The 25,811-nt window shown below is 48.4% G+C and overlaps 1 protein-coding gene across 2 annotated transcripts in view; it reads left to right on the top strand.

The window, feature by feature from the left end:
• The first annotated feature begins 1,253 nt into the window (after positions 1-1,253).
• CYFIP2 (cytoplasmic FMR1 interacting protein 2) overlaps positions 1,254-25,811 on the top strand; it is a 51,364-nt gene continuing 26,806 nt past the window's right edge. The window contains exons 1-18 of one of the 2 annotated variants that reach the window (XM_008931812.3): positions 1,254-1,320; positions 5,718-5,858; positions 7,886-7,975; positions 8,056-8,133; positions 10,995-11,096; positions 12,075-12,256; positions 12,549-12,645; positions 13,298-13,426; positions 14,664-14,768; positions 17,750-17,841; positions 20,745-20,862; positions 21,711-21,830; positions 22,158-22,283; positions 23,180-23,346; positions 23,632-23,779; positions 24,109-24,262; positions 24,788-24,944; positions 25,627-25,723. In XM_008931812.3, coding sequence (XP_008930060.1) covers positions 5,742-5,858; positions 7,886-7,975; positions 8,056-8,133; positions 10,995-11,096; positions 12,075-12,256; positions 12,549-12,645; positions 13,298-13,426; positions 14,664-14,768; positions 17,750-17,841; positions 20,745-20,862; positions 21,711-21,830; positions 22,158-22,283; positions 23,180-23,346; positions 23,632-23,779; positions 24,109-24,262; positions 24,788-24,944; positions 25,627-25,723 — 2,079 coding nt within the window. In that variant the 5' untranslated portion in view covers positions 1,254-1,320; positions 5,718-5,741. The remainder of the gene's footprint in view (positions 1,321-5,717; positions 5,859-7,885; positions 7,976-8,055; positions 8,134-10,994; positions 11,097-12,074; positions 12,257-12,548; positions 12,646-13,297; positions 13,427-14,663; positions 14,769-17,749; positions 17,842-20,744; positions 20,863-21,710; positions 21,831-22,157; positions 22,284-23,179; positions 23,347-23,631; positions 23,780-24,108; positions 24,263-24,787; positions 24,945-25,626; positions 25,724-25,811) is intronic. The other variant, XM_008931813.3, reaches the window with a different exon arrangement.

Consider the following 25,811-nt stretch of genomic DNA (forward strand, 5'->3'; position numbering starts at 1 on the left):
CCAGCAGCAGAGCGTGGCCCCCTCTACCATCTGCCGCTTTCCACGGGGGGTTCCTGCCTGGGGGCTTTGGATCACAAAGATCTCAAAGAATTAGGCTGAGTCGCTAAAGCCTCTGCACCCCTCCTGCCCCGAGATACCGAAACAAAAATCACCCTCATGTTTTGCATGACGACAGTTGTCTGGGGTTAGTCACAGAGATGGGTGATGAGCCCAGTATTCTGGTGTCACAGCCATATAATTCTATGGTAATTCTCTGCAAAGGATAATTCTTTTCTCCTTTGTACAGTTAATTGTTATTAATGAAGCCTGGGAAATATGCAAAATCTTCCGTTTTCTGACCAGGGTCTCTTGAGCAAAGCAGAATATGCTGATTTCATTATAATAATTTTGTTAACAAACAATTATCATCCTTGCATGAAAAATAGGAAGATTGGTTTTGGAAGATGAATATCTGGTCAACTATTAACAATGCTGGCCTGTATGATTTGGTTTCCCAAGAAGTGCTTTAACTGTCAGCAGTGGGGTTGCCTGTAAACTTGCTCAAAATTTTTCAACTCTATTGGAAATATAGCTCCACATACCTTCCTCTTTCCTTGACCCTCTTTCTTCAGCACCAGAAAAAAATATGATTAAGTTATTCTAAAAGAAATAAATTCCAAAATAATTATGTTGCTGAAAGACAAGGATGGCACAAATGCCTGGAACTCAGCCCTAATGGAATGGCATAAAATGTAGACTGGAGATATAGCTTCAGGAGTCATGCAGTTTGGCTTCCTTTTTTAATAGGAAGGGTGATTTCATGGTTATTAGCATCTGTGTCTGTGTAGGGCAGAGGCCCAGCTCTGCCAGCCTCATTCTTCTTGGCTGTGCTTATTTGCTTCTATAAAGGACCTCCTGACTGTGGTGACAGTTGCAATTACAAGTAATTCTTAGAGCGTGAGAGAATGAGTTGATGACATGCATCCTAAAACACAGGGGGCTTCAATCCTGTGCATTTTAGACAAGGGTCAAACTAAACTTTTGCACTACGAAGTTATTCTGGACTAAAAATATGTTGGTGGCCATAAGCATTTATCCTTCTGTTGCTGTGAAGCAGTGGGTACCAGGAACACTTTGCTCTTATGCACATAAGACTTCACTCTGCTTGGGCACTTGTTGGGACAGGACAGTTCATGCCCACTGATTAGATGCTATTTTTGGAGTAAGAGGGAGAAGCATTACCACAGGAGCAAAACTAAACTCTGTGACTTTCCCAGGTTACCCAGGGACTGGGCATCAGAGCTGAAGAAGAATCCCAGATCCTCAGGAGGTGACCAGAAGGTTTGTCCTCCTCCTCTGCATTGCCATCTCCCCAGCAAAAGTCATTTTGTTCCTCATCTCACCCCAGACTTGCAGGACATGGACTCTGTCTGGGCAATTCCCATTTTTCCTTGCCTCCTTTCTTGCTTTTGGTAGCTGCTGCAGCTCCGGTGTGACTGCTGTAGGAGCAGGCAAGCTGAAAATCCGGAACAGCCCGTGCCACTTCCCCAGAGCTCTCAGCTGTGCAGCTTTGGAGCTGAGCACACATGCATGCAACATATTCATTATGGCCTTGCTTTTAAAAGTCTTTCTTTGTTTCCCTAAGCTGCTTGAACAATAAAGTCGCCTCTGTGCTTCTTGCTGCAAAGAGAATGATATTGCACCAACACTTCTGGGCAAGCATTTTAGTGGGGAAGGTAGGATATGCCCTGCAAGTACAGGTATCTGGGATATCCGTCCTTACTCCTCAAAGCCTTACTATGTTGTCTGTAAAATCTGGCCCCCAAGCTGCTGCCAAAACAGTCACTGTGTCAGGAACTTTCCATTTCAGGGTGGTGGGGCCGTGCCCTGTGCACAGGCCCTGCCTGACTGGCTCCCTGCAGCGTCTGGAAGCCCCAGTGCCTCTGGTATCATTTGGCTTTAGAAGGTGTATGAGATGGCCAGAGGGTTTGCAACTGAGATGTGGGAAAGCGACAAGAAGTTTCTGCAGCAGAGGAGGAGAAAGTGTGGGCAACACTGGACTCATTAGTACTGATGCTCATCAGCAGAAGGAATAATCAGCCCAATGGCAGCATCCCTGCCCTGGGATTCACTGGGGTGGAGCTGGTTTCTGCCAGGCTCACCTTCAGTTTTGCCAAAACATGTAGGACCAGAGGGACTTTGGCCTCTCTGGCCAGCAGTGGGATATGGAGGTGGCTCTTGGCAGCCTGTATGGCTGTGTGTGAGTTCAGAGAGGCAGGATATGCTTCCTGCATGCAAGGGAAAGCCTCACCCCTCTGTGGATGTGTTATGACAGAAAAAAAGTCCTGTTTCTGGGCATGCTGCTGCGTTGCTCCCTGGATGGTGGGAGCCCAGCCCCACGGCCACATGTGCCCAAACATTGACACCAAACCACTGCCTCCCAGTGCAGCTGCCCCTGCCCTGAAGCCCAGGTGGTGGATGGCAGTTAAAGCCTTTTGATGAGTGTCCCCAGGGATCCCTGACTTCCTTGGGCTGGAGCCGCTTGGCTGCTGACAGATCACCTGACAGCTGCCCCCCTTGTCGCTGGACAGAGGGGAAGAAGCTGGATTTGATGGGACAGCCCCCACATGTTTGTGTAAGAACCTTTCTGCAGGAAGGCAAGGGAGAGCAGTGTGGGTCTGTGGTAGTGGGGCTTCACCTTCTGGCTCTCCCAGGCTGCCACCGTGGTGGGGTGACACAGTGCAGTGCCCCTTGGACAGGAGAGAGCATCAGTGATGCCTTCAGAGCCTTCCCCAGCCTTTGTGCAGTGCACAACCCCTCTAACTGCTGTATGCTTACACGTGGCAGGGGACCCCAACCAAGGACAGCCCCCCCCCCAGCCTTACAGCCACCCCAAGGAGTAGGCAAGGGGCCACAGCAGAGGCAGATGGCAGGTCACTCACAGCTGCTCCTCTGTGGATGACCTGGGGTGATGATCCAGGTCTGATGGCTCTGGACCAGTAGCCCCTCTGTCACATGCTCCAGCTGTGAGGTTGCTGTCTGTGGCAATGTGCTACAGACACAAGACCAGGGGAAGTCCTGGGTGACCACACTGTTCCCTGTAGCCTCTGTTGGTTTCCCTGTTGGGCTTAAGAAAGTGTAGAGTGGAAATTAGAAGTCCCTGTAAAGACTCATGTATTAAACTCTCAAAATCTGTGTAGTTTTTCCATCTGCATCCGGATTCTTGCAGTGCTCAGCCATGGCAAAGCATGGGGTGGGCTGGTGGCTGATTGCACCGCTCGCTCACAATGCCTCGATGCTTCCTTTTCTATTCATGCATTTCCACATGCTGCTTCTCTTCCTCTGTTTGAGTGTGAGATCTTTAGGGCAGGGACTAACTTGGCCTCACAGGTCTGTGTGCTGCCTGGCACAGCAGGACCCTAATGCTGTATCTGGGACTCTGTTTCCTGGTATGGCCCAAACAGCAGCAGTAATTTTGTCCCTTAAGTTGCTGAGCTCTTTGGGTGTCACAGGGTTATTGAGGAGATGTCTTTGATTACAGTAAGCTGCCTTGCACAAATGGTCTTAGAATTGAACTTACAAAGAGAAATAGAGAATGAGCCCAAACAAACAGCCACAGCCCTCAAAGCTATAAAATGGAAAGTTTTGCCTTCTCAAGCCTGAAGTGTGTAATGCAGCATGAGTGAGTAGCAGGGGTGTTGTTCAGGGATCCCAGTGGTGCGTCCAGAGGTGCTGGAGGGTGGTGGTGGAGCAGGGTGGGTGGCTCCGTGGGGCTGGGCGAGCTGAGCCACCGGCTGATGGGGAGCGGCACAGGGTGCCTGCAGGCAGGCAGGGAGGAAGCTACAGAAACGTAATGTCTGGTTTTGACAGTTGCTACAATTTGTAACAGGAAACCATTTTAGCAAAGAGGGGTGAAGAAGGAAACAGAAATTTGAGTGTGGAGGGAAAAAAGCTGCTTGAGATTTTGTTTTCTTCCAGGTGGTTATTTAATGATGTTTCAGCTGCGGGCACAACCAAACCGGTTTCTCAGCTGCCTGCTACCTTGGGGAGGCATTTGTGGAGGTGGAATGGGTTTTACCAGGCTCATACATATTCTTGCAGTCCATACATGCAGGCAGCAATGATGATGAGGCACAGCAGCAGACTCATCCCTCTTGTCACCCAACATGAAACCACTCCAGTACTACACGCAGAGTTCATCCCTCTTGGCAGTGGACCTTGCTGGGTCTGTGTGTGTCCATCTATGGATGTCCCAAAGCCATTGTCCTTCTGTGCTCCCAGTGCTGGAAATGAAGAGCAAACTTATACTCTTGGAAACAGTGACTCAACTGGTGGGGAAAAAAACCCTAAGGGATTTGTAGCAGATAATTGGCTGAGTATGGGTGCCCATAGAGCTGCTGTTGTGAGCAAAGGAGCTGGTGTGGTTGTACTCAAGAAGGGAGGTTATGCTGCTGTTGTATCTGGCTCTTGTGCAGTCACTGCTGGAGCCTTGTGTCCTGCTACCGTGTCTGCACTTCAGCAAGAGCTGCAAAAGCTTAGAGAAAAGCCAAAGAGATGATTAAAGGATTGGAAAACATGCTATGTAACAAGACAGGCAAAGAGCTTGGTCCGCTTGCCTGAGCCAAAGTGAAGGTTGCAGGGTGTTTTATTGAACTGTGTGAGTATCTTGATGGGAACTTTGATAACAGAGAGCTCTGCTGTCCTGCAGATGAGAGTGATGAGACTCAGAAGGCTCACATTTGAAACTAGACAGGCTCTGAGTGAGGAAAGAAGCACTAAGGGGGTGATTTGCTAATTGAATGATATGTCAATATTTAAAGTATTCTCTCTCTGCAAATGTTTAAATGCAGTGGGGTGTTTTTCTAGGAGACACAAGCTCTAGGTTGGGCACAGCTATTGCAGAGGATTAGGCATTAACCAGGGAAGCCCTGTGGCTGTGATTGCACAAGTGCTGAGCCTGGGTGACAGTGCACTTACAGCCAAGGTGAGTAGCAGAGGAGACGAGGCACATAGAGGTTTGTCCTCTGGTTCCCAGTGGGGTGCCTGCCTGGGGTGAACGCCAGGGAGCTTTCAGAAATGTTTCCCTTTGATTTTATTTTGTGTGCAGCTGGCACTGTTGGCAGCTCCAGGGTGGGCTGGGAGTGACAGGGGATTCCGTGTCTGTGGTAAAAGCAGGGAAATTCTATTTTACAGCAACTTCTTTTTTGGCTGCTTGCAGTGCCACAGCCTGCCTGCACAGCACTCTTTCCCGTTCACCTTTGGGAGTGCAGTTGGTTGTTTACAGTTTCCAGCGCCGTTCATGTGTGTGAGAAGCAGAGCATGTGAGTGTCAGCATCTGTCATACTTTTCTAATCATGCTGCTTCGAGAGATATTCTTGATAGCACCACTTTGCATTTTGGAGGTTTCACTTGGGGCTGCTAAAGCTGCACTGCAACACCCAACTGTTTTCTGCCTCAGATAGTTTTGCATAGAGTTAGGAGAGAAGTGCCTGGGTGGGCAGTTGTGTTCCTCTTATTCTGCATTCCTACTCTGCAGCTGAATTGTAGAAGGAGAGATGACATAGAGATGTAGGTTAAATACACAAAGAGAGGAAAATGAGATAAACTGGGATTTTATCCCCTGCAGTGCCAGCCAGTTGTGAGGCTGGTTTTGTCCTTCGGAACTTTCCCACTTGGTCTTCTGCCTGCTGGCTGGTTGTCTTGTCCAGCTACCACCCTCTCTTTTACTTTGGATTTAGTGTGGAAACTGAACATCCAGAACCATGACGACTCACGTCACGCTAGAGGATGCCTTGTCCAACGTGGACTTGCTGGAGGAGCTGCCTCTGCCAGACCAGCAGCCATGCATCGAACCACCTCCCTCCTCCATCATGTACCAGGTACTTCAGCCCCCTGGGGCAGCGGGGAGGGAGGGTTGTTCCCGTAGCTCATGCAAAGCACGGGGCACATGGTGCTGTGAGAACTAGCCGAAAACATCCTGGGTTCAGCATGTGTAAGGAAGTGTTCAGAACAGATCTAGCCACAAATCTGTTCCCAAGGACTTTAAAAGGAAAACACCAGAGATTGGTGAAAGGGATTTTTAAGGCTGAGCAAAAATGAGGACCAGAGTGCATGAATGGGTAGGAAGCAGGAGATAAGATTTGTGATAACAGCAGAAAGTTCTCGGCAATGTTTTTTTGTGCACATATTTCTGTGCTTCCTTTTTATGACAGTGCTTGCATCTAAGCAGGGCGAGATCAAAGTTCTGCCTGACTTTTTGCTACTAGCACAGCTGGAGCTGCTGGTCGGGGGAGCTGCTGGCATGCAAGGGAGGGCAGCTGCTAGAATCACTTCTCTGCCCTGAACAACCTCAGATTTAGCTGCAGCTGCACTGACCAAGCACAGCTTGGCGTGAGCCCAGGGCACAGCTCGACCTCCTGCTTTTGGTTACACAGTGGGATGCCTTGGCTGCTTGGCCAGCCACCACACCCTGCCCTATAGCACACACCCAGGGTTAAATATAATAGGGGGTTACTTTCTCCATCCTGCCACTCCTGAATTCATGGCTTACCCGTGGCAGTGTATAAATACACTGTACCGTGATTGCTATGCCTTGTCGGCAGGGGTCTGGAATTACAGTATCTCTTTCAGCAGCTCAGACCCTGTGCTCATTCCAGAGCTTTAGTATCTTTATAGGTTATCAGACCCAAAGGCTGTTCTGGGCTGCTCAAATTTCAGCTCTCCCTGGAAAATCTTGATACCATTTTTTGCTTATTTCTTCTTTCAATAAATGTTTAGCCTTTGCCAGCATGTGTCCCATGGGGGGCTCAGGGTCCAGCCTTATGGCACAGCCTCCTTTCAGGACCACGAGTGTGTGCACACAGCTTGGCCTAAAAACCTGCTCTAAACTGGGTATGGAGATGTTGGCCAAGCCTGTTTCCTCATCATACTCCATTTGTATATAGCCCTCTCCGCTGCTAGCCAGAAATGCCTATGCAGACTCAGCTTTTTTGTCACGTTAGTCACACATGAAGTCCTGGAGGCATTAAGAAGAGTAGCCCTGTGGCCATAGGTCTGTGCTCCTACTACTTCCTTCCTACTCAGGAAATCAGTTATTGAGGTGAGCGTGGTCACTGCAGTGCTAATGCCATTGCAAGGAGCACTCTGGGTGCTTGGGACTTCTGTCTGCCCTGCCCTGCAGCAGATACCATCAGCCAGCCTGGGTGGAGGAAATTACAGGAGTGCAGAGCAGAGCATGTGAACAGGCACTCGGTGCAGAGAGGCTGAGGAGCTGCTTTTCCATCCCCCACCTTCCAGTGCACTTCCTTGCTCCCCTGTCCCAACCCAAAGCAACATTGCAGCTTCCAAAGCAACTATTCATCCCAAAAAGGTTTGTGCTTGCAAGAGCAACAGTAGCACTGATAATAGCACCTGCATGAGTGCTGACTTTTATATTGTTTTCCAGACAACTCATTCCCTGCCTTTTTGGTGTATTTATCCTTTGCAGTTTCAGCTGACAGGATGTGGTCTTTCCCTAGCAGCCAGGGCACAAACAGATATTAATGAGGTTGCATCTGTCTTTCAGTTACTAGGCTAAAATCCTTAGAATAATTGCTGTAGGTTTGGTCCATGGTGTGGCTGCAATAAAGTTTGGCTTGATTTTACAAGGGTTTGTCAGTCTTAACTGCCATATTTCCACACATATAACCTGCAGGATTTCCTCTAATGAACATGTGAGATTCAGAAGCATCTCAGGGTGTATATATGAACCTATTTCAGACCTAGAGGTGCAGCACCTAAATTGTTCATAGGCTATTCCCATTCCCCAAGATCCCTATTGATTGTGCTTTTTGCCAACACATTTCACGTTAGACTGTATCAGGTGAGCAAACAACTAACTGTATTTTAATCCCCATCTTGACCACAGGCTAATTTTGACACCAACTTTGAAGACAGAAATGCCTTTGTGACCGGCATTGCCAGGTACATCGAGCAGGCGACGGTGCACTCCAGCATGGTGAGTCCCTTGGGCACTGCCCCAGTGGTGCTGAGCCTGCAGTGCCTGCCCTGCCCCACCAACACCTCTCTGTGTTTCAGAATGAGATGCTGGAAGAAGGCCACGAGTACGCTGTGATGCTCTACACGTGGAGGAGCTGCTCACGAGCCATCCCTCAGGTACTCAAGCCCTTCCCAGACAGGGATGTTCCCAGAGCATCTAGTTGGTTTTGTCTTGAGCATGGGTTAGTTTGGAGTGGAGACAGAAGACCAAAAAAAGCAAAGAAAACTAAAGGAGATAAGTTAAAAAGAAAGACCACTGACTCTCCAAATTGTCTCCTCCCCACCAAAGTCTCAGCCACTGGGCTGAGTGGTCTGAACCACTCAGCCACTACTCATCAGCTGGTAGCTGTTTAAGAAGCAGGTCTGTACTACTGCCCTAGTAAAGGGCATCTGCTCTGCACCCTCGTGCATGTGAGAGCTCCATCCCTCACAGCTCCTAGCAGTGCTTCTCACCTCATACACACTCCCCACCAGCTGACTGCCTTACATACATTTCCTGGTTTCATGAGCCCCTCCCTGCCCCATGAAGTGGTTGCACCTGAAGTCCCACAGGACCAGCTTGTTTGTCTTACAGCTCCTAACAGAACTCACCACAGCTCTGGTCCAGCACAGGGCATGGGATAGTGCTGTGTTTTGTCACTTGGGTCTTTATCCATGTCTCTCTCTGGAGAACAGGTAGGCTTTGCTTTAATTCAAAGCAATTTTCTTATCACTGCACCACCTGAATATTCTTCTCTCTCACGTTGTGAGGAGATCGAGTTTGCTTCAGGCAAAGGCAGTTTTTGGAAGTTGACAGTAAAATCATCTGGTTTATATGACACTTTCTTCATACCTTTGTATGGTGTCATGCAATTATAACGGTATCAAGAACTACAGCTTCAATTAAAAATTTTCCCAGTGCCAAGTGAGACTCTTGTGTTGTGTGAAGAAGGGAGCCCAGGCAGGCTGGGATGAGAAGAACAGGTCCTTTCAATATGTGGCAGTCTCAGGCTCTCCCAGACTGGTATAGAGCAGATTGGGCAGCTGGGGCGAGTTTCAGTATCCCAGTCTGCTGCACAGATTCTGGGGTGCTCTCTCTGCTCCCACAGCAGCCCCTTAAAATTGTTGAAGTTGTGTGAGGATGAATGAAGGAGCACTTCAGTATGCCAGAAACATTTCCCCAAAGGTTTTTTTTTTTTTTTTCTGCTGATACTTATGAGGATCCTGATCTCCCCATGTTTTTAATCATTGTCCTCCTCTACTGCTCGTTATTCTTCAATTATTCTGTAGTCCTTCACTCTCCAACCTGAATTTTGATGGCTTCATCCTGCAAACACCTACAGACATGAGTAAGGTTGCCCACATGGCTCACTGATCGTGATTCAGCTCAGTCTCCTGCAATGTGAACATGTGCCGGATCCCTGCAAAAATGCCAACTGACAGGTGCTGGGATGGGTGCTCTGCCCTTCCACTAACCCTACAGATTAAAGGCTTTGTGGCTCTTCCATGGAGCCAGGGAAAAACATTTCCATGTGGTAATGTTTGTGATTCCCCAGGAAAGGTTAAACCTCAATTCCCCTTGTGTTGTACTCTGCTGATGGTCTCATGAGACCCAGCAATGGGGAGATTTCTGCTGCTGACTGGGTACTTGCTTATCTCCCATTTGTTTTGTTATGCTGTGCTGCTATTGCCTCTCATGGCTGTGCCAATGGAAGGTAGGCTGTGGTTCAGCTGATGGCAAGACAGTGCTACAGATCATGTTTTAATGTCCTCCCTGCAACGTTTGTGCCTCTCTGAGCAGCTTGTAGGGTCCCTGCTCTCTGCCTTGTCCTCCCCCTCAGGACCTCAGGCAGTTCCACACATGACAGAGGGACAGACAACTCCACGGCAGAGGGCTCATTTACAGATTCACCAGATTTATCTTGGAATGACCCCTGCACTTTGCCATGGGGCACATGGCCAGGAGGGTTCTGTGCTCAGCCCCCCAGCCTGGCTACTCTCCCTGTGCTACATAAGAACCAGTGGTTTTACATGAGAAGGATGGAGCCTACACCTAAAGGTGCACCGTGCCTCCCTCCCATGAGCTGCTTCCTCATGGCCATGGTGTGATTCTTGGGACTGTCCTGTGCAGGGCCAGGAGTTGGACTTTGATGATCTTTGTGGGTCCCTTCCAACTCAGCATGTTCTGTGATTTTGTGGTTCTGTGATACTGCCTAACTGCAGTGCGGAACAGGGCAGGGACATTGGATTGCCTGCTACAGAGAGGGCAAGGCTACTTTGACATCTTCCCCCATGTAAAGCTGGCTGACGTGTCCCCCTGTGCCCTGTGCATCAGCTGCTGAAAGTGCACCAGAGCTGTCAGCCCCATCACAGCCTTCTGTGAGCAACAGCTGCAAACAGAACCAGAGGAGGACAGCAGGATGCATTCCCCTGCACAGCTGGGGGTTTCCCTAAAAGTTTGGTAGTGACTCCAAGTAACTGTTGGAAGTGAGATGGATGACAACTGAGTAAGTCCTTAAATTTAGCTTCCCAGGATTCCAATGATGGTGACTTAATTCATTGCTGTGAGCCACAGACAAGCCCAGTGATTTTTAACGGGTCAGCAACAGAACCAGAATAATCCCAGTGAGGCCATAGCAGAGCTGTAGCCTGGTGCCCTGTGTGCCCAGGGGACTTTGCAACACAAAGTCTCAGATAACTTTATGATACAACATTCCCACACTGTGCAGCAAGTCCATACTGCCTGTGTTCTATCCCAGACAAATGCATTAGGAGACATATTTTCCTCAGAATGCCTTTTTAGAATGCATGATGAGAATTTAGTGTCTGAAATAGCCCCTTCTACTTTCACGTATTGCCATGAGAACCAGCCCCCTCTTGGGTCCCTCCATTGTCCTCAGGTGGGACTCAGTGTGAAACAAGGAGAAGATGGTGGCTTCTGTGGTCCATGGCAGGGTTAGAAGCTGATGCTGACAGGGATGATTTTCTTTGCAATGCAGGTGAAATGTAATGAACAGCCAAACCGAGTGGAGATTTATGAGAAGACGGTGGAAGTCCTGGAGCCAGAAGTCACCAAGCTTATGAAGTTCATGTATTTTCAGGTAAGTGGTCAAGGAGAGAGGCAGAAATAATCTCTTACTTTGGTGTTAACATCCTAAGCAGGGCTGTGCTATCCTTGCCTGCCAGGACAGCTTGGAAAACTCCCCAAGCCCCTGATAGGTCTCTTCCTTGCAGCCATGTGAGCAGATACCTGAGACCTGTCTGAAGGAAAATCTGTGTGTCCCTTGATCAGTCCCAAAATCCTCTATACAAGTCAGGAAAGAGCACACCTCAGCGCTTCAAGTTCATGGAGGTTCAGAGCCCCTACTGTGTGGAGCTGATGGGTGGCACAGGCTACTGTTTCTCTGGGTTGTTGGCCGATGTGAAGAGCTGATTCTTTCCCAGCACCAGCACATATTGCTCTTCTGCTCGTCTCTCTGAAGCAAAGCCAGGAAGAGCTGAGGGCTGGTGGTGCAGGTGGTGCCTGGGGTGGGATACAGCCTTGGGGCTGGACACCTTCCTGCTCTGCCAGGAGGAACAGGGATGTGTTCACAGCTCCTGAGCTCAGGGGCAGCTGGCAAAGAGCACCACAACATAAATTTAGCAGTTGCTACACCTGAGGTATTTGACAAAATAATACACTTAGACACCAATAGAGCAATGATGATGTGGCAATCACAGTGCTGCTGTGGGCTCCAGGGGCCTCTCCCCATCACCACCTGCATTGTAACGGGCCACAGCTGAGTTTCATCATCATTTTTAGGTTTTATGTCCTGTGAGGTCTTTATGTCCCACATTAAACTGAAGCCTGGTTTTGCAGAACACGCCACACTCACGAGCAGTGAGGATGTTTGTTGGCAGTGGTGTGTAACGCTGCTCCGTTTCATGGGGACAGTGGAGAGGGACCCTGACCTCCATCCTCAGCCAGAAGATGCTTTTTTTAAAGGAAGAAGCTGGTGGTGGGTGGAGTGGGGTCCCAATGGTGGTGTGATGACCCTGCATGAGCACTGCAGGGATGACCCTGTCCCCCTGCCCCCCAGCGCAAGGCCATCGAGCGGTTCTGCAGTGAGGTGAAGCGCCTGTGCCATGCTGAGCGGAGGAAAGACTTCGTCTCCGAGGCCTATCTCCTCACTCTGGGCAAGTTCATTAACATGTTCGCTGTCCTGGATGAGCTGAAGAACATGAAGTGTAGCGTCAAAAATGACCATTCTGCCTACAAAAGGTGAGAGGGGCCAAAGCAGCGGGAATGGGGATGGGACTGCACCTGGTCTGCACGGGGAGTGCCTGGGCAGACAGGTGAACTTGAGGAGGCTGGAGCTTGGGTCTCTGTGCTCTCCCAGGCTCTCTTTGCTAGTTTAGGCGAATCTCTGCCCTCTTGTGTTTTGATTCCCTCTTGGTAAATAGAACTGTGCTGCAGTGGGGTTTGAGGCTGCAGCTCAGACAGGGGAGGTGGGTGGTGACAGTCTCACACTGGCTGAGTGATCCTTGCTGATGTTGGATTTCTCCCCTTCCAGAGCTGCCCAGTTTCTGCGGAAGATGGCAGACCCCCAGTCCATCCAGGAGTCCCAGAACCTCTCCATGTTCCTGGCAAACCACAACCGCATCACACAGGCAGGTCCCTTTTCTCTGAACTGCTGAACCTTTCTATGAGTAGAGAAAAGGAATGATCTCGTTGAGGCTGACAGCACTTCAGACCAGACTGTCACAGTAGCTGTTGAGTCATTGCCACTGACTTTAATGGTATTTTGGTCAGGCTGTGTAATTCTAGCAATATCTCCTCATGCATCATCTTGGGTGGCTTTGATGGTCTCTATGTCAAGACAAAGATGAAGGTCTGAAAGATGTAAGAAGAGGGGGAGGAGGAGGTTCTGCCAGAACTCCAGGAAATCCATCCCTTGTGGCTGCATGGGGACTTCAGCTCAGACCCCATGGCCTCCACACTTCACAGGCCCTGTAGTTTCTGCTAATTAGGTACAATATTGTACAGAAACAGGAGAGTCAGGAAGTTGCTTCTGAGTCACCTTCCTTTGCATCTCACTGTGTGATGTTTGGTTGTTGTGATCAGTCTGAAGGGGAGAGCTGTACTGCAGAGGAAGGTTATTCCTTCTGGGTGGTACTATGAGGTCAGTCTTCTGCCAGTAACTTAAGAAAAGCATATAGAAGAGGTTTATCATTCTACTTTTAATCCTTCAAATATATTTCCTCCCTGGTTGCTGCTTTTCTTCAGCCCATGCCACTAATGTGGCTTCTGTTGATGTTTCAGTGTCTGCACCAACAACTAGAGGTTATCCCTGGCTATGAGGAATTGCTGGCTGATATTGTCAACATCTGTGTGGATTATTATGAAAACAAGATGTATCTTACTCCAAGTGAGAAGCACATGCTCTTGAAGGTAAGGTTTAGCCACGCTTGTGGGGCTGGGTGCTTTCATGGTTTTACTGTTGTTTTAGTAAAGTGAAATTCAGGACAATGTTTCTTTTCAATTTCTTAATTTTTTGCTCCTTTGGGTTTACATGCATCCCTCCTCTGCAGAGCTGGTGTCCTCTGGTCACACAAGTTGCTCCGTGGGCAGCAGCAGAACTGCTTTGCTTCCTCCTCTTTCTGTTTCCTTTCTGATCCCTGTTACTTTGTCTTTTCTGTGATACCTCAGTCCTCCCATTTCACCTCTTCTTTGTAGCTGAACAGACTGGTTGGGGCCATGGGTCAGAGATGTTCCACCCCTGTGCTCCAAAGCGACATCTCTGCTGGGCAGTGCCATGGGCTGCTTCTGTTACTCCTGTAACTTGAACCTTCTCCCACCATTTCTCTGCTGTCCTTTCTGGTCTTCTCCCATATTCCCATATAAAAATTCCTTCCTCTTTCCTTTTCCTCTGCTCTTCCCCATCTCCATCTCTCTTGTTTTCCCACAATCCTTCCCAAGGTTTTTCTGTTGTACATGGATGTGCAGGATCATGGGCCTGACCTGTGTAACTGTAAAGGACATTCTAACATTACCACCAACTTTGTGACCCAGAATTTTCTTCTTGGTGCCCATTCCCTGCAGAAGGCAGGTCCTTCTAGGTTTGTTTTCCTCACTGTAAAGAGCCCTCAAGATGAAGATGCCAAAGTATGTGCATGTTTGGTGTATTTGTCCTTGCTGTCAGTCAGTTTTTGGCAATGATTGTAGTCACTATTACCATAAAAACTTCATTACCATGGTGTGAGTCAGCTCAGGTTCTTTGAAGGATAATGTGGGTAGTTTGACTATCTGTAATGATTTTTACTGAATTAATGGAGGGAAAAAATCAATCCAGGAGAATATTTTAAATGTTTATATTTTTCTCTGGGTGTAAATGTTTGGCTTTGGGTGGAGAAGATTTCTGGGCTGTTGTTATGTGGGAGAGAGAAGGAACACATTGCCAAAGGAAGCACCATGTTTTTGCACAGAAAACAGAAGCAATCTATTTTTTGTCCTCAGCCTACCATGTGCATCCTTGAAGATATGTGCATGTTTTAGACAGTCTCCTCAGGAGTGTCAGGTGGCACAGGAGCCTGAAATGGTCTTTCCTCATGCCAAGTGGTGGAGAACTGTCTTTGACTTGTGCTGCTGACTCCATGCTAATGAAACCTTGCCTTTCCATCTTCTCCAGGTGATGGGGTTTGGCCTGTATCTCATGGATGGGAATGTCAGCAACATTTACAAGTTGGATGCCAAGAAGAGAATCAACCTTAGCAAAATAGACAAATTCTTCAAGGTCAGTGACCTGTCTGGGTGAGGCTGGAGGTTATTGCAGACCAATGGATTAGCGACCTGTACCACTGCACATGCTGCCAGCAAAAAATAAACCACAGGAATCATTTACAGGTCCAAAAACCCCCGAAGGGTTAAGGAATTATCTGGACCAAAGTCTGAGGAATGGAATTGCTGTGACCAGCCATGGACACAGAGTTGCAGCATGGGCCATGCCAGCCCTCAGTGCCAGCAAGGCTGTGGATGGGTGAGCAGTGCTGGAGCTGGCTCTGCTCCCCTGGTGCTGGAGCTGAGGAGCTGCTGCTGCAGCTCTGCCTGCTTCCTGCCAAGGGACTGAGGAGGGGGAGGGTGTGTGGGCTGTTTGGTGGGTGAGGGAAGGATGTGCCAGACCGACATCACTTCTATCTCTCTGCACATTTCTGAGGCAGGTTTGCAGTCTCTGTGATTTCAGGCGACCAGCAAACCTGGCTGGTTTGCTGAGGTCTGTGCAGGTGATGGTTGTGCTTCTCTTTCCCTCTGCACACTGCTGAGCTGAGGGACAGAGAACACAGCTGACGAACCAACATGTGATCTGGCAGTTTTATTTCATGTATAAAAAGTTCTCACTGTAGAACAGAAAAAGCTTTTTGGGGAACTTGTGTCAGCTGGGACTTGGAGGTGCTCAGTTTGATCCTCAGAAGGGTCACCCAGTGGTTTGATGAACCATTTTTGTCTTATCTGAGATGTGGGTTTTGGGGAAGGGCCCATGAAAACCGGATGCTCCCAGTGGCAGGGTGGGAAGCAGTCACACAACCTGCCTCTGCCAAAGCACATGTGAGACTGAGTCCACTCATGGGCTGGTCTGCAGCTGGAGGCCAAGCTGCATTGCCCTGGGGCCACTCAGCACAAGAAAGGTTTGGGATAACCCTGTGGCTACCTGCCAAAATCTGGTGTGTGTAAGCCCCTGGCCACCCATGACAGAGATTGGGGCTGAGAGCCTGCACAGCACCCCAGGGAAAGTGATGCCTCCTTTCCAGTGCTTCTGCACACAGGGTGGATCCAGGAGGCATTTTGGGTTTGGGGCAGGTGAGCTCTAGGAGGCACAGTGGCATCTGGCAAGGGAAGAATGTGGTGGCAGCAAAGAATAACGTACAGCAGAACAGCAGAATAATTTCCCAGACAGGGCAATTAGTTTTCTTTGAGCAGTCCTTCCAGAGTCCTTTTGCCTTCACTGTATTAATCTTTCTCCTGAGATAGAAAGATTATTTTCTGTTACCAGCATTTGCTCCACATCAGGGAAAATGAGAAGATGATAATTTGGGGAGGGCACAGAGTGCTCCTTCCCCATCAGTCTTTCAGCACGGTGGATTCTCCCTCCTGCTTTACCCAAAGATCAGATGAGGAATCTGGAAGAAGGGATTGGTTGTGGTGTTGGATAGAGGATGCTTCCCTGCTTATTGCCCGCAGGTTCAGTTTATAGATGGTGTGCTGGGTCTGTGCAGGGGAGGGAACAGGTGAGCCCAGGTACCTGGTTTCATGAAAGGTTTGTGTGCCAGCTGCTGCATCCTTGCCCTGAGCAAGTGGGGACCTATTGACCCCAATTTGCACCATCTCCTGGAGACAGCCCTGAGAGCAAGGGGCCACAAACACCATAACCTCATGGATGGGGCAGTAATGAGGTGGTCAAATACCCTCCAGTCACTGGGCAGACTGCTGAGGACTGCAGCTCTGCAGAGGTGATTTATCATGCCTTTCCTCAGAGTCTTCAGGGTTTTCCCTACGTCAGCTTTGCTAATTCAACTAAATCTCAGTTTAAATCAAGCCTTCAGTGTAATCTGTAGAGTTTGGTCATCTTGGTGCATTCAAACAGATTTGCTCTTTGTTGCAAAATGCTGTGGGCCATCAGAGAACCAGGTAAAATATTTTCCATTGCATGGAATAACTTTCTCCTTTACAGCTTTTTTTTCCATTTGCACTTCTCCAGCATCTGCTGTGGTCTCACCTAATCAGTTAAGTACCACTCCAGACTATCAGATCTCAATAAGGAAAGACCAACTACTCCTCTTACTACATCTGCTTATTGCCTTCTGATTAAATTTCTAGTGGATTGACCAGGAATTTGAGTAGTGAAAATGAACTACCCCTTCATTTAAACCTTTTATGGAAGTGCTGCTGGGAATTCCTGATGGCAGCATTACACACCCTCCACACAACTCACCCTGAGAAGAGAACCGTGTGATAACAGGACAGGGAATTTGCCATCATCTTCCCTGAATTTTGGGGCAAGGCTTTTCTAGCTGGGTGAAGTTGAAGCTTCATATTTTATTGATGAAATGTTGGTAGCTCTTGTTTGAATTTTGTTTGCAGCTGAAAGCTTAGTGAAGCAGGGACCTGTTTGAGCTTGAGGTACGTTCAGTGCGCTTTGAATTTATTTCCCGTCCAAATCCTCCTGAGATGTAAAGGGCAAGTAAAGCCATGTTATACTGCCTGTGTCTTTCTCTTTATGGAGAAGTTTTAAGACACATCACAAGCATCCACAGTGCTAAAGTACACTCTGAGTGCCTGGGCAAAGTTGCCACATCCATGGGTGTCCGAAATACCAATGTGCTGGCTTTTCATCCCTCTCTTCTCTTGGAGGATTATGCTGGGAGACAATAAGCTCTGCTCAGGAATGTGCTTCTCTCTTTTTGTTGTAAGAAGAGCCTATCCTCTGTCTGGTTACAGCACTGAACTGTTCTGGCCATTACCAGCCTGGTATCAGCGAGCCCAGGGCTCCAGAGCACTCACAGGGGATGATCTTCCTCACAGAGAAAGCCTTGTGATCGTTTTCAGTCTCTTACTAGGTGGGAAATGACCCTGGGCCCAGGTTTGCACCTTGCTTTAAACAGCCTGACACTTTCCAAAGCTTTGGAGATGCAGGATGCCTTTCCATAGTCCCTTGTGTTGCACTGGGGCCAGGCTCACTCTCTCTGCCATGTTTCAACCATCTTTTGTTTTCTTTTCCAGCAGCTGCAGGTGGTTCCTTTATTCGGCGATATGCAGATAGAACTGGCCAGATACATTAAGACCAGTGCTCACTATGAGGAGAACAAATCCAAGTGAGTGCCTGCCATAATGTCTCTCGGCTTCTGTGTGTGTCCTGAGAGCCGTGGGAGCTGCAGCTCTGTGGTGTGCGTGAGGTCTGTGCACGGGTACCCGTGTGTGTCCCTGTGAGGTGTGAGTGCCAGCTCTGTGTGCTCCTGTGTCCCTGTCCCTGCATGGGAAGATGTCCTCACCAGCCCTGAGTGCTTGTGTGTGCAGCCAGCTCCGAACCCACGTGTAACCATCCCCCTGTGAGCAGGCAGGGGAGCGGGCATGCCTGTACCTCTGTGCCCACTGGAGAGGGCTGGGAGGGAGCTGGGTGGCCACTAGTGAGGCAGGAGGAAGGAAAGGCATCTGGTGCACGGATCGGGGCAGTGCTGAGTGCTTGTGAGGTGTGAGTGTGAGCAGCGTGTCCCTGCTCTGGAGAGATTTTAATCCCCATTTTGCATCTCAAGGACAAAATCCTCCAGAGCATGAACACAGCAGTGGATCTCTGCAGTAGCCAGGGCGTCTCCTCTCGCTCAGGCAGGTTTCATGAAGAAGGACAGCAGGAATGAGGATGGAGCCGAGGGGCTCAGATGAACTGGAAACAACTGGACGTGGCACTTAGTGCTGTGGTTTAGTTGACAGGTGGTGATCAGTCAAAGGTTGGACTCAATGATCTTAGAGGTCTTTTCCAACCTAAGTGATTCTATGATTCCAAATATTGTGCAAGAAGGGCAGAAATGGAGTCTGTGGAGAGCTCAGGAGTAGCATGGCAGTGTAAAGCACTGCTTCCCAGCCTGGGCTCACAGGCAGTTTGCTGCTCCTGTCAGATGAATTCACAGACGTTGTTTCAGTCACACCAGGCATGTGCAAGGCTCCACTTGTCTTTGTAGCTTTGCATCACGCTGAGGTATTGCTGGAAGAATTGGTGTTAGGTTTGGATATCCTTGGAATGGGAGTTGCAACCACACATAAGCAAAGCCCGTCTGAGCTGTGTCTGACTGTAGTGGCTGGTGGCAGCCTGGCTTTCATCAGGCTGTGGCCTTTCATGGGACTGTATTGCATGGAAGTCAGATTTCTCCGGTGTCTGTGAGAAACAGTGAGGCTGGACTGTCTCTTCAGCAGGACAGGAACTAACCTGCAGTCTCATCGCTTCTGTTTGCTTGTCCCCTTCCACCCCGGAGGGTCTGGCTTCTCTGCCCACCAGGAGCAGCCCTCCCTTGCCCCCACAAAGGCAGGTTGAAAAGTGCCGATTAAATTGTTCAGGAGAGATTTGAAAATAACATGGCAAAACGTCCTGAACAAAAGGTTTTCAATTCAAATTAAAAAAAAAAAAAAAGACAAAAAAAATCATTCTGCGTAACGTAAATTTAAAGAATATTTTTTAAAATTCAGAAGAGAAAAATCGTTAAAAATTTTGCAACTTTTTATCTCGAATCGTTCAGAAAGCACGTTTCAACGAAACATGTGTCAGCAGCATTCCTCATTTTCTCATCTCAAAACCAAGGTAGCTCGCGGGCTGTTTACCTGTTCACGATTTTAATGTCTGTCTTGAAATCTGTCTTACCAGGTCTGTGTGCCGTACCTTACTAACCAGTGTTTCTTCCTCACTCACTTTCCCAGCAAATTGCATGGGACTCCCAACACTAATTCTGCCAAGGTGGTTCCATATAATCCCCATTTCTTACTAATATTGTTTTTGTCACTTTCTTTCCCTCCTTGTCTCCATGAAAGTGGAATTAATTGGTGTTTTTCCTGCATGGCGCTTTGTCTCTGCACTGTGGACTAGGTTGTGTGTGGCAGGGAGGGCTGGTGCAGCCCTGGCCATTCCTGCTAACCTGCCGATTGTCCGGTGGGGAGCACAGGACATGGAAACGGGTAAGAGTCGAACGATGGGGCTGTGGGAGGATGGATTTCACCAGGGATGACGTGGCCCAGCACCTCCAGGACCTTCTACCACCACAAATTCTGTCAACAAGTGCAGTTACCTGTAGGGATGTGTCTTCATGTCTATGTCCATATCAGAGGCAGGTTTCTCACCTTCCTTTGGTATGGCCAGTCTAGATTGGAGAACATGACTATCTGTCATAAGATGGGCAATTATTTAGGGGGGAAAAAAGCATAATCTGAACTTTTACATTGTATTGACAGAGTAAGACATGAGAATCTTGCTGACAGACATTTGCTTGCACAAACCCTTTTGGTGGAACTGTTCTGGTTCTGTGTCTGGGGCTAATACCTTACAGGGAAAAAGATATTAAATTAATAGACTTGGTTTGTACCATTCCTTCATATGACTGTGCCTTTGCAAGAGGAGTGCTACTTCTTTTAGGATGTCATTGCACTGTTACATGGTGCCTGTAGCTCAATGCAAATGAAAATCTAGTTCAATTAATCATATTCTGCTTGTCATTTATACTCAAAGTTGTTCACTGAGCTTGTAGCATGAGCCAGAACAAAAAATAGAGTGGGAGAGCTATTCCTTTGCTGGCCCCTTGCAGAGTTTTTCCTTGCAGGAGAAGGCAGCATAACCCAGAGCTGGAGGGATGATCTCTAAGGGGATGATTATCCTTAGGTTTAGCAGAAAGGATGAAAATGATGCCAAGTCTTTGAATTTCATCCTTCCCCGAAAGCTCGTCCAGTGATGGTCTGGGAAATAGCCATCTCTGCTCTTGGGGGTAGATGAGCCCAGCCTTGACAGCAGTCTTCAGGGTGGATGGAGCAGAGATATTCAGGTTGAAAGGTGAGGCAAGTATCCCCATCAGACCACCTCTGGAAGACCACACACACCAGGGGCCATGAGAGACAACACAGGCTGACATTTGCCCTGACGGTGGCATGTCTGGAGCATGCTGAAGTGAAGAGAGCAGCTGTCCCTGGGGTGTCTGAGTGCAGCCCTGTGCCCTGTCCTTGACACCCTTGCTTTTCTCCCCAGGTGGACGTGCACTCAGAGCAGCATAAGCCCCCAGTACAACATCTGTGAGCAGATGGTGCAGATCCGAGATGACCACATCCGCTTCATCTCGGAGCTCGCTCGCTACAGCAACAGCGAGGTCAGTCACTCACAGGGTGTAGCCACTGTAATCAGGCTCGGTAGGTGGACGAGGATGGGAGAGAACAATGTAGCAGGAGTATGGTCTGCCACAGTGAGAGGGACAGAGGAGGTGGATGGAACAAACCACTTCTCGATCCAGCAATAAAAAAGCAAGTTATGAAAGGCTCTTGTAGGTGCAAAATCATGTGCAGTAGAAGATCTCTTGCAACAGCTTCTGCTCCTTGACCACAGATTCATTATAATAAGCAGAAAAAAATTGGCAATTAAATGTTTATTATCAGCCAGATGTCAGAACACCAATGATTTGCAAATAGGGCTTTTCTATTACACAGAGCTCTCAGGCAGGGCTTTGAGGAAAGTTCACAAGGGCATCTCTGTTCTTTTCATTACTGAGTGCCAATGCTCTCTCTGATGCCACTGGGACTGTTTTTTTGCAAATGTGTGATCCTCATTAATCTGTGTTTGTTTAATCAATCATAGTATACTGAGCCTTTTCCTTTTTGGCATTTGTAAGTGCTTATTTGAACTTTTAATCAGTAAAGGATTCTCAAGGATTTCAGTAGTATTAGACCATCTAAAAGGAGTGGGTAAGTGGAATAAGAAGAGTAAGTTATTTGCTCTGAGGTTACAGGTCAGACTCATTTCTCTACAGGAAATGGATTCTGCCTGGGTGAATAGAGTCTTGCCAAGTTATACCCCTTTTCCTGAAGGACAGTATATGCCCTACTCAATTTTAGCCTGATTGTAAGGTCACAGGGAATTAATTTCAGCTGGGATCTGTTGGCTGAGTGAGGCCCCTGCAGCAAGTTGCTGAGTCTAACCCTGAGGTGATGTGATGTCCTGCAGGTGGTCACTGGCTCAGGACTTGACAGCCAGAAATCTGATGAAGAGTACAGGGAGCTCTTTGATCTCGCTCTACGGGGACTGCAGCTGCTGTCCAAGTGGAGTGCCCACGTCATGGAAGTGGTGAGTGTGTAATGTCCTCCTCTTCCCAGGTGAGCGTGGATGTTTTAACATGGCATGTAACAGACTGTGGGAAGGTGAGCTTGCTTTCATGCCACCTAACTAAGCCATTAACAGACACGCTGGGATCAGGCAGCTAATGACCCTGAACACCCCGAGCGTCAAATGGAGAAAGAGCTTGGTCGTCTTACCCTGGACCTGAAAGCTGTGGTGATGTCTAGGGAGTGATTTCCTGTGTGATTTCCCCAAGAGAGCACAGGCCCTCTTCAGTCTTTCCAGCCCAGCTTCTCTCTCATTGCAATGTTGACATTGTCTCTTTCCATCTTCTAGTACTCTTGGAAGCTGGTTCATCCCACAGATAAATTCTGTAACAAGGATTGCCCAGGAACAGCTGAAGAGTATGAGAGAGCCACCCGGTACAACTATACCAGTGAAGAGAAGTTTGCCTTTGTGGAGGTAGGTGCCAACTGCACGAGACTCAAAGCCAGCCACTGCTGGTTTCCTGTGCATGTTCCTCAGGCCAGGGGAAGAGGATGGAAGAGTATCTTACTGTACTCTGCCAGTTCCTCATCCCTGTGGCCCATGTTAAAGGATTAAGGGTTCCCACATCCTTTAATTTGGCCCTTAATTTGCCCTTGGCCTGCAGCGGGTCTGTCTTGGCACCGGCTGACATTGGTTCTATTGGACATGGGGAAAGCTTCCAGCAGCTTCTCACAGAAGCCACCCCTGTAGTCCCCTGCTATCAAAAACATGCCACACAAACCCAATGCAGTGGGCTTGCAGAGCAAGATCAGCAGCTATGTTCAGGAGCTGTGCAAACACGAGATCCTCAGCCAGTCCCCAGGACCCATCAGCTCTTGGTCCAGCTCTCTGTAGATGGTGCAAATAGTCCTCTGAGCCTAGCTATGGGAGGCACTCACACCTTCATCTTGCCTTACACAGCCCAAGGTGGTTTGAATATTGCCTTAACTTTTGTGGCTCGCTCCTCTCTACTCTTGGACAAGGAAATCTGTGCCCTGGTGTGAATGCAGGTCTGTGCAAGCTGCACCCACATGTGGAGCGTGTGCAGTTTCCTGGGATTGTGTTTTATTAAAGATAGCAAGAGCTCAGGAGTGGAAACAAAGCCTGCCTGGGGACAGGGGTCATTTGGAAGAAACTGATGGTGTAAATCCTGTCCTCAGCTTGTTGTGATCTGTAAAGCAGCTAACACCAAAAAATTAGCTGCCTAATCACTGGACCTATGTAACTTGAGTAGAATTAGTTCAGCCCCTAAATCTCCTAATGCTGGATTTACGGACCTCTTCATGCAACGGGAAAACATCAGATACCTCTGGTTTTAATTTTTGCTTCAGGTAATTGCCATGATCAAAGGTCTGCAGGTGCTGATGGGCCGGATGGAGAGTGTCTTTAACCAGGCCATCCGCAACACCATCTACGCGGCCCTGCAGGACTTCGCCCAGGTGACCCTGCGGGAGCCGCTCCGCCAGGCCGTCAGGAAGAAGAAGAACGTCCTGATCAGGTCAGTCCGTCCCTGAATGCAATGCAAAGCCCGTGTGTTTATTTATGGAACACATTTATACTGTATAAGCCTGTGGCCCTGCGTGCACTCAGCAGTAAACAAGCAGCCAACATTCCTGGGCCAGCAGCTCCTCCCGAGGTGACTCTTGGGCATGACTCCACCAATAACAACTGTGTATGTCCCCACCTTAGATATTTTAGCTCCCATGTGTGCACAGCAGTGAATATTTTCATCTTGAAGTAAAATCAAGCTTAAGCACTACTTTCCCTCTCCCACCCACTCCAGTGTCCTTCAGGCAATTCGGAAGACGATCTGTGACTGGGAGGGAGGTCGAGAGCCTCCAAATGATCCTTGCCTGAGAGGTGAGAAGGATCCTAAAGGTGGATTTGATATTAAAGTCCCACGACGAGCAGTTGGACCATCAAGCACACAGGTATGTAAATGTCTGAATCTGTGTAGGGAATTAATGGTCTTACAGCCATGTAAGAATCTTCCCACCCTGTGGATTAGCAGCTGTTTCCATGTCTTTTCCACAGTCTTCATATTATTGCATTAAATGTGGCTTTGGTGCCTAATTTGTTGTATAGTTCCCAAAGCTTCCCTTTTTAGGGCTGTAATTTTATCTAGCTCTGATGGGTAGTTGCTTATGGGTGCAGAGAGTGGTCACCACCTGGGAGAAGCGTTTTTTGTTCCAGAACTCCACAGCTTTGTGTGGTGGTATCTCATGGAGAGTAGTAACTGCATATCCACCTTCTTCCAAAGCTTTACATGGTGAGGACCATGCTGGAGTCCCTGATAGCAGACAAGAGTGGCTCAAAGAAGACCCTGAGGAGCAGCTTGGATGGGCCGATAGTCTTGGCCATTGAGGAGTTCCATAAGCAGTCCTTCTTCTTCACCCACCTTCTCAACATCAGTGGTGAGATTATGGCAGGGGGAGGCTTGAATCCAACTCTTTCATGCTCAGAAAGGCAAAGGTGGATCAGCTTTGGTCCTCATTGACCTATGCAGAAGATTTTCCTTGTTTTTTCCCAAATATCCTACTTCTGCCTGATTCAGGTATGTTTCTATGAACAAGACTGAGTCAGCAACAGCAAATAGCCACATATAGTAGTGTATTTTCTAGGACTGGACTTTTCTTTCTGTCCCAGACAAACTTCTGAGCCCCTGGGCACAGAAGAAATTGGAAGATTTCAGAGATTTTCAGAATGAGAGTAACTCTGAGCCATTGAAGTGTTCCCCCTGAAGCTCTGGGGCAAAAGGGATGATCCCTTCTTTCTTCTTCCATTCCAAAGTGCTCAGACAGCATAGACATGGTCTGGATTTAAAAGGAGACATCCTAGAAAAATGTCCTCCAATGCACATCCTGTGCAATGTCCTCACTGCTGTCCCCATGGGGGTAACATGGGTGCCCTCCCACGGGGGGATCTCTTCTGCATTTCAGAAGCACTGCAGCAGTGCTGCGACCTGTCCCAGCTCTGGTTCCGGGAATTCTTCTTGGAGCTGACCATGGGCCGACGCATCCAGTTCCCCATCGAAATGTCCATGCCCTGGATCCTCACGGACCATATCCTGGAAACCAAAGAACCCTCCATGATGGAGTAAGAGCTGATGGGCCGTGTTGGGGCTGTGCACGTGCTGGGGCTTGGGATTTGGTTCGGAAATAGATGTTTCTTGACTTGCTGTCACGTGAATGGTACTGTGTGAACACCTCGTTAGCAGACACACAGGGGCAGCTTCCTGGCACTGGCACTTATTTATGTGTCATAAACAGCAGCTGGCAACTGCTCTGTTGGGATATGGGCACGATGTGGTGGTACTGTCACCTGCACAGTCAGACAGTGTGTGTGACCAAAGGGGGGTGGGCCCAGGCTAAGCCACCTAAAACACACTTTTTTTTTTAATGCATAATAAATAAGGAGAGGCATTGCTGTTATGCAAGTGTAATTATGTTCATTATGTCTTCCTGGTTGGTTTTCTGTTGTATGGCCATGGTCAGAGCACTTTGTGTAGTGAGAGCAGGACAAAAGCCTTTTTAAGGGTTGGAAAGAAGCAAGTGTTGATTGAACAAGTCACAGCTCAAACTCAGGTCTGTTGTAGCTACTTCCTGCAGGACCCAAGGAACAAGAGGGACTATTTGAGGGGCTGGCAGGAATGGCAGTGATAGGTGTGAAGTCAGGGAAAAAGCATTTTTTGCACTGAGCAGGAAACATGCACTGCCTGCCATTTATGCTGATATGCTCCAAAGTTAATTTAAGACGTGGTCTGTCTTCTTCCCCTCAGGTATGTGCTGTACCCCTTGGACCTCTATAATGACAGCGCATACTATGCTTTGACCAAGTTCAAAAAGCAGTTCCTATACGATGAAATTGAAGCTGAAGTAAGTTCTCTTCATCTTTATTGTATAGAAAGAGCTCACTGGGGTCATATTGCCCTGCTTGGCAGCCCCACCCAGCAGTTCAGTGAAT

Source organism: Manacus vitellinus, unplaced genomic scaffold (assembly GCF_001715985.3).
Source record: "Manacus vitellinus isolate BGI_N305 unplaced genomic scaffold, ASM171598v3 scaffold_25_pilon, whole genome shotgun sequence".
NCBI classification, from domain to species: Eukaryota; Metazoa; Chordata; class Aves; order Passeriformes; family Pipridae; genus Manacus; species Manacus vitellinus.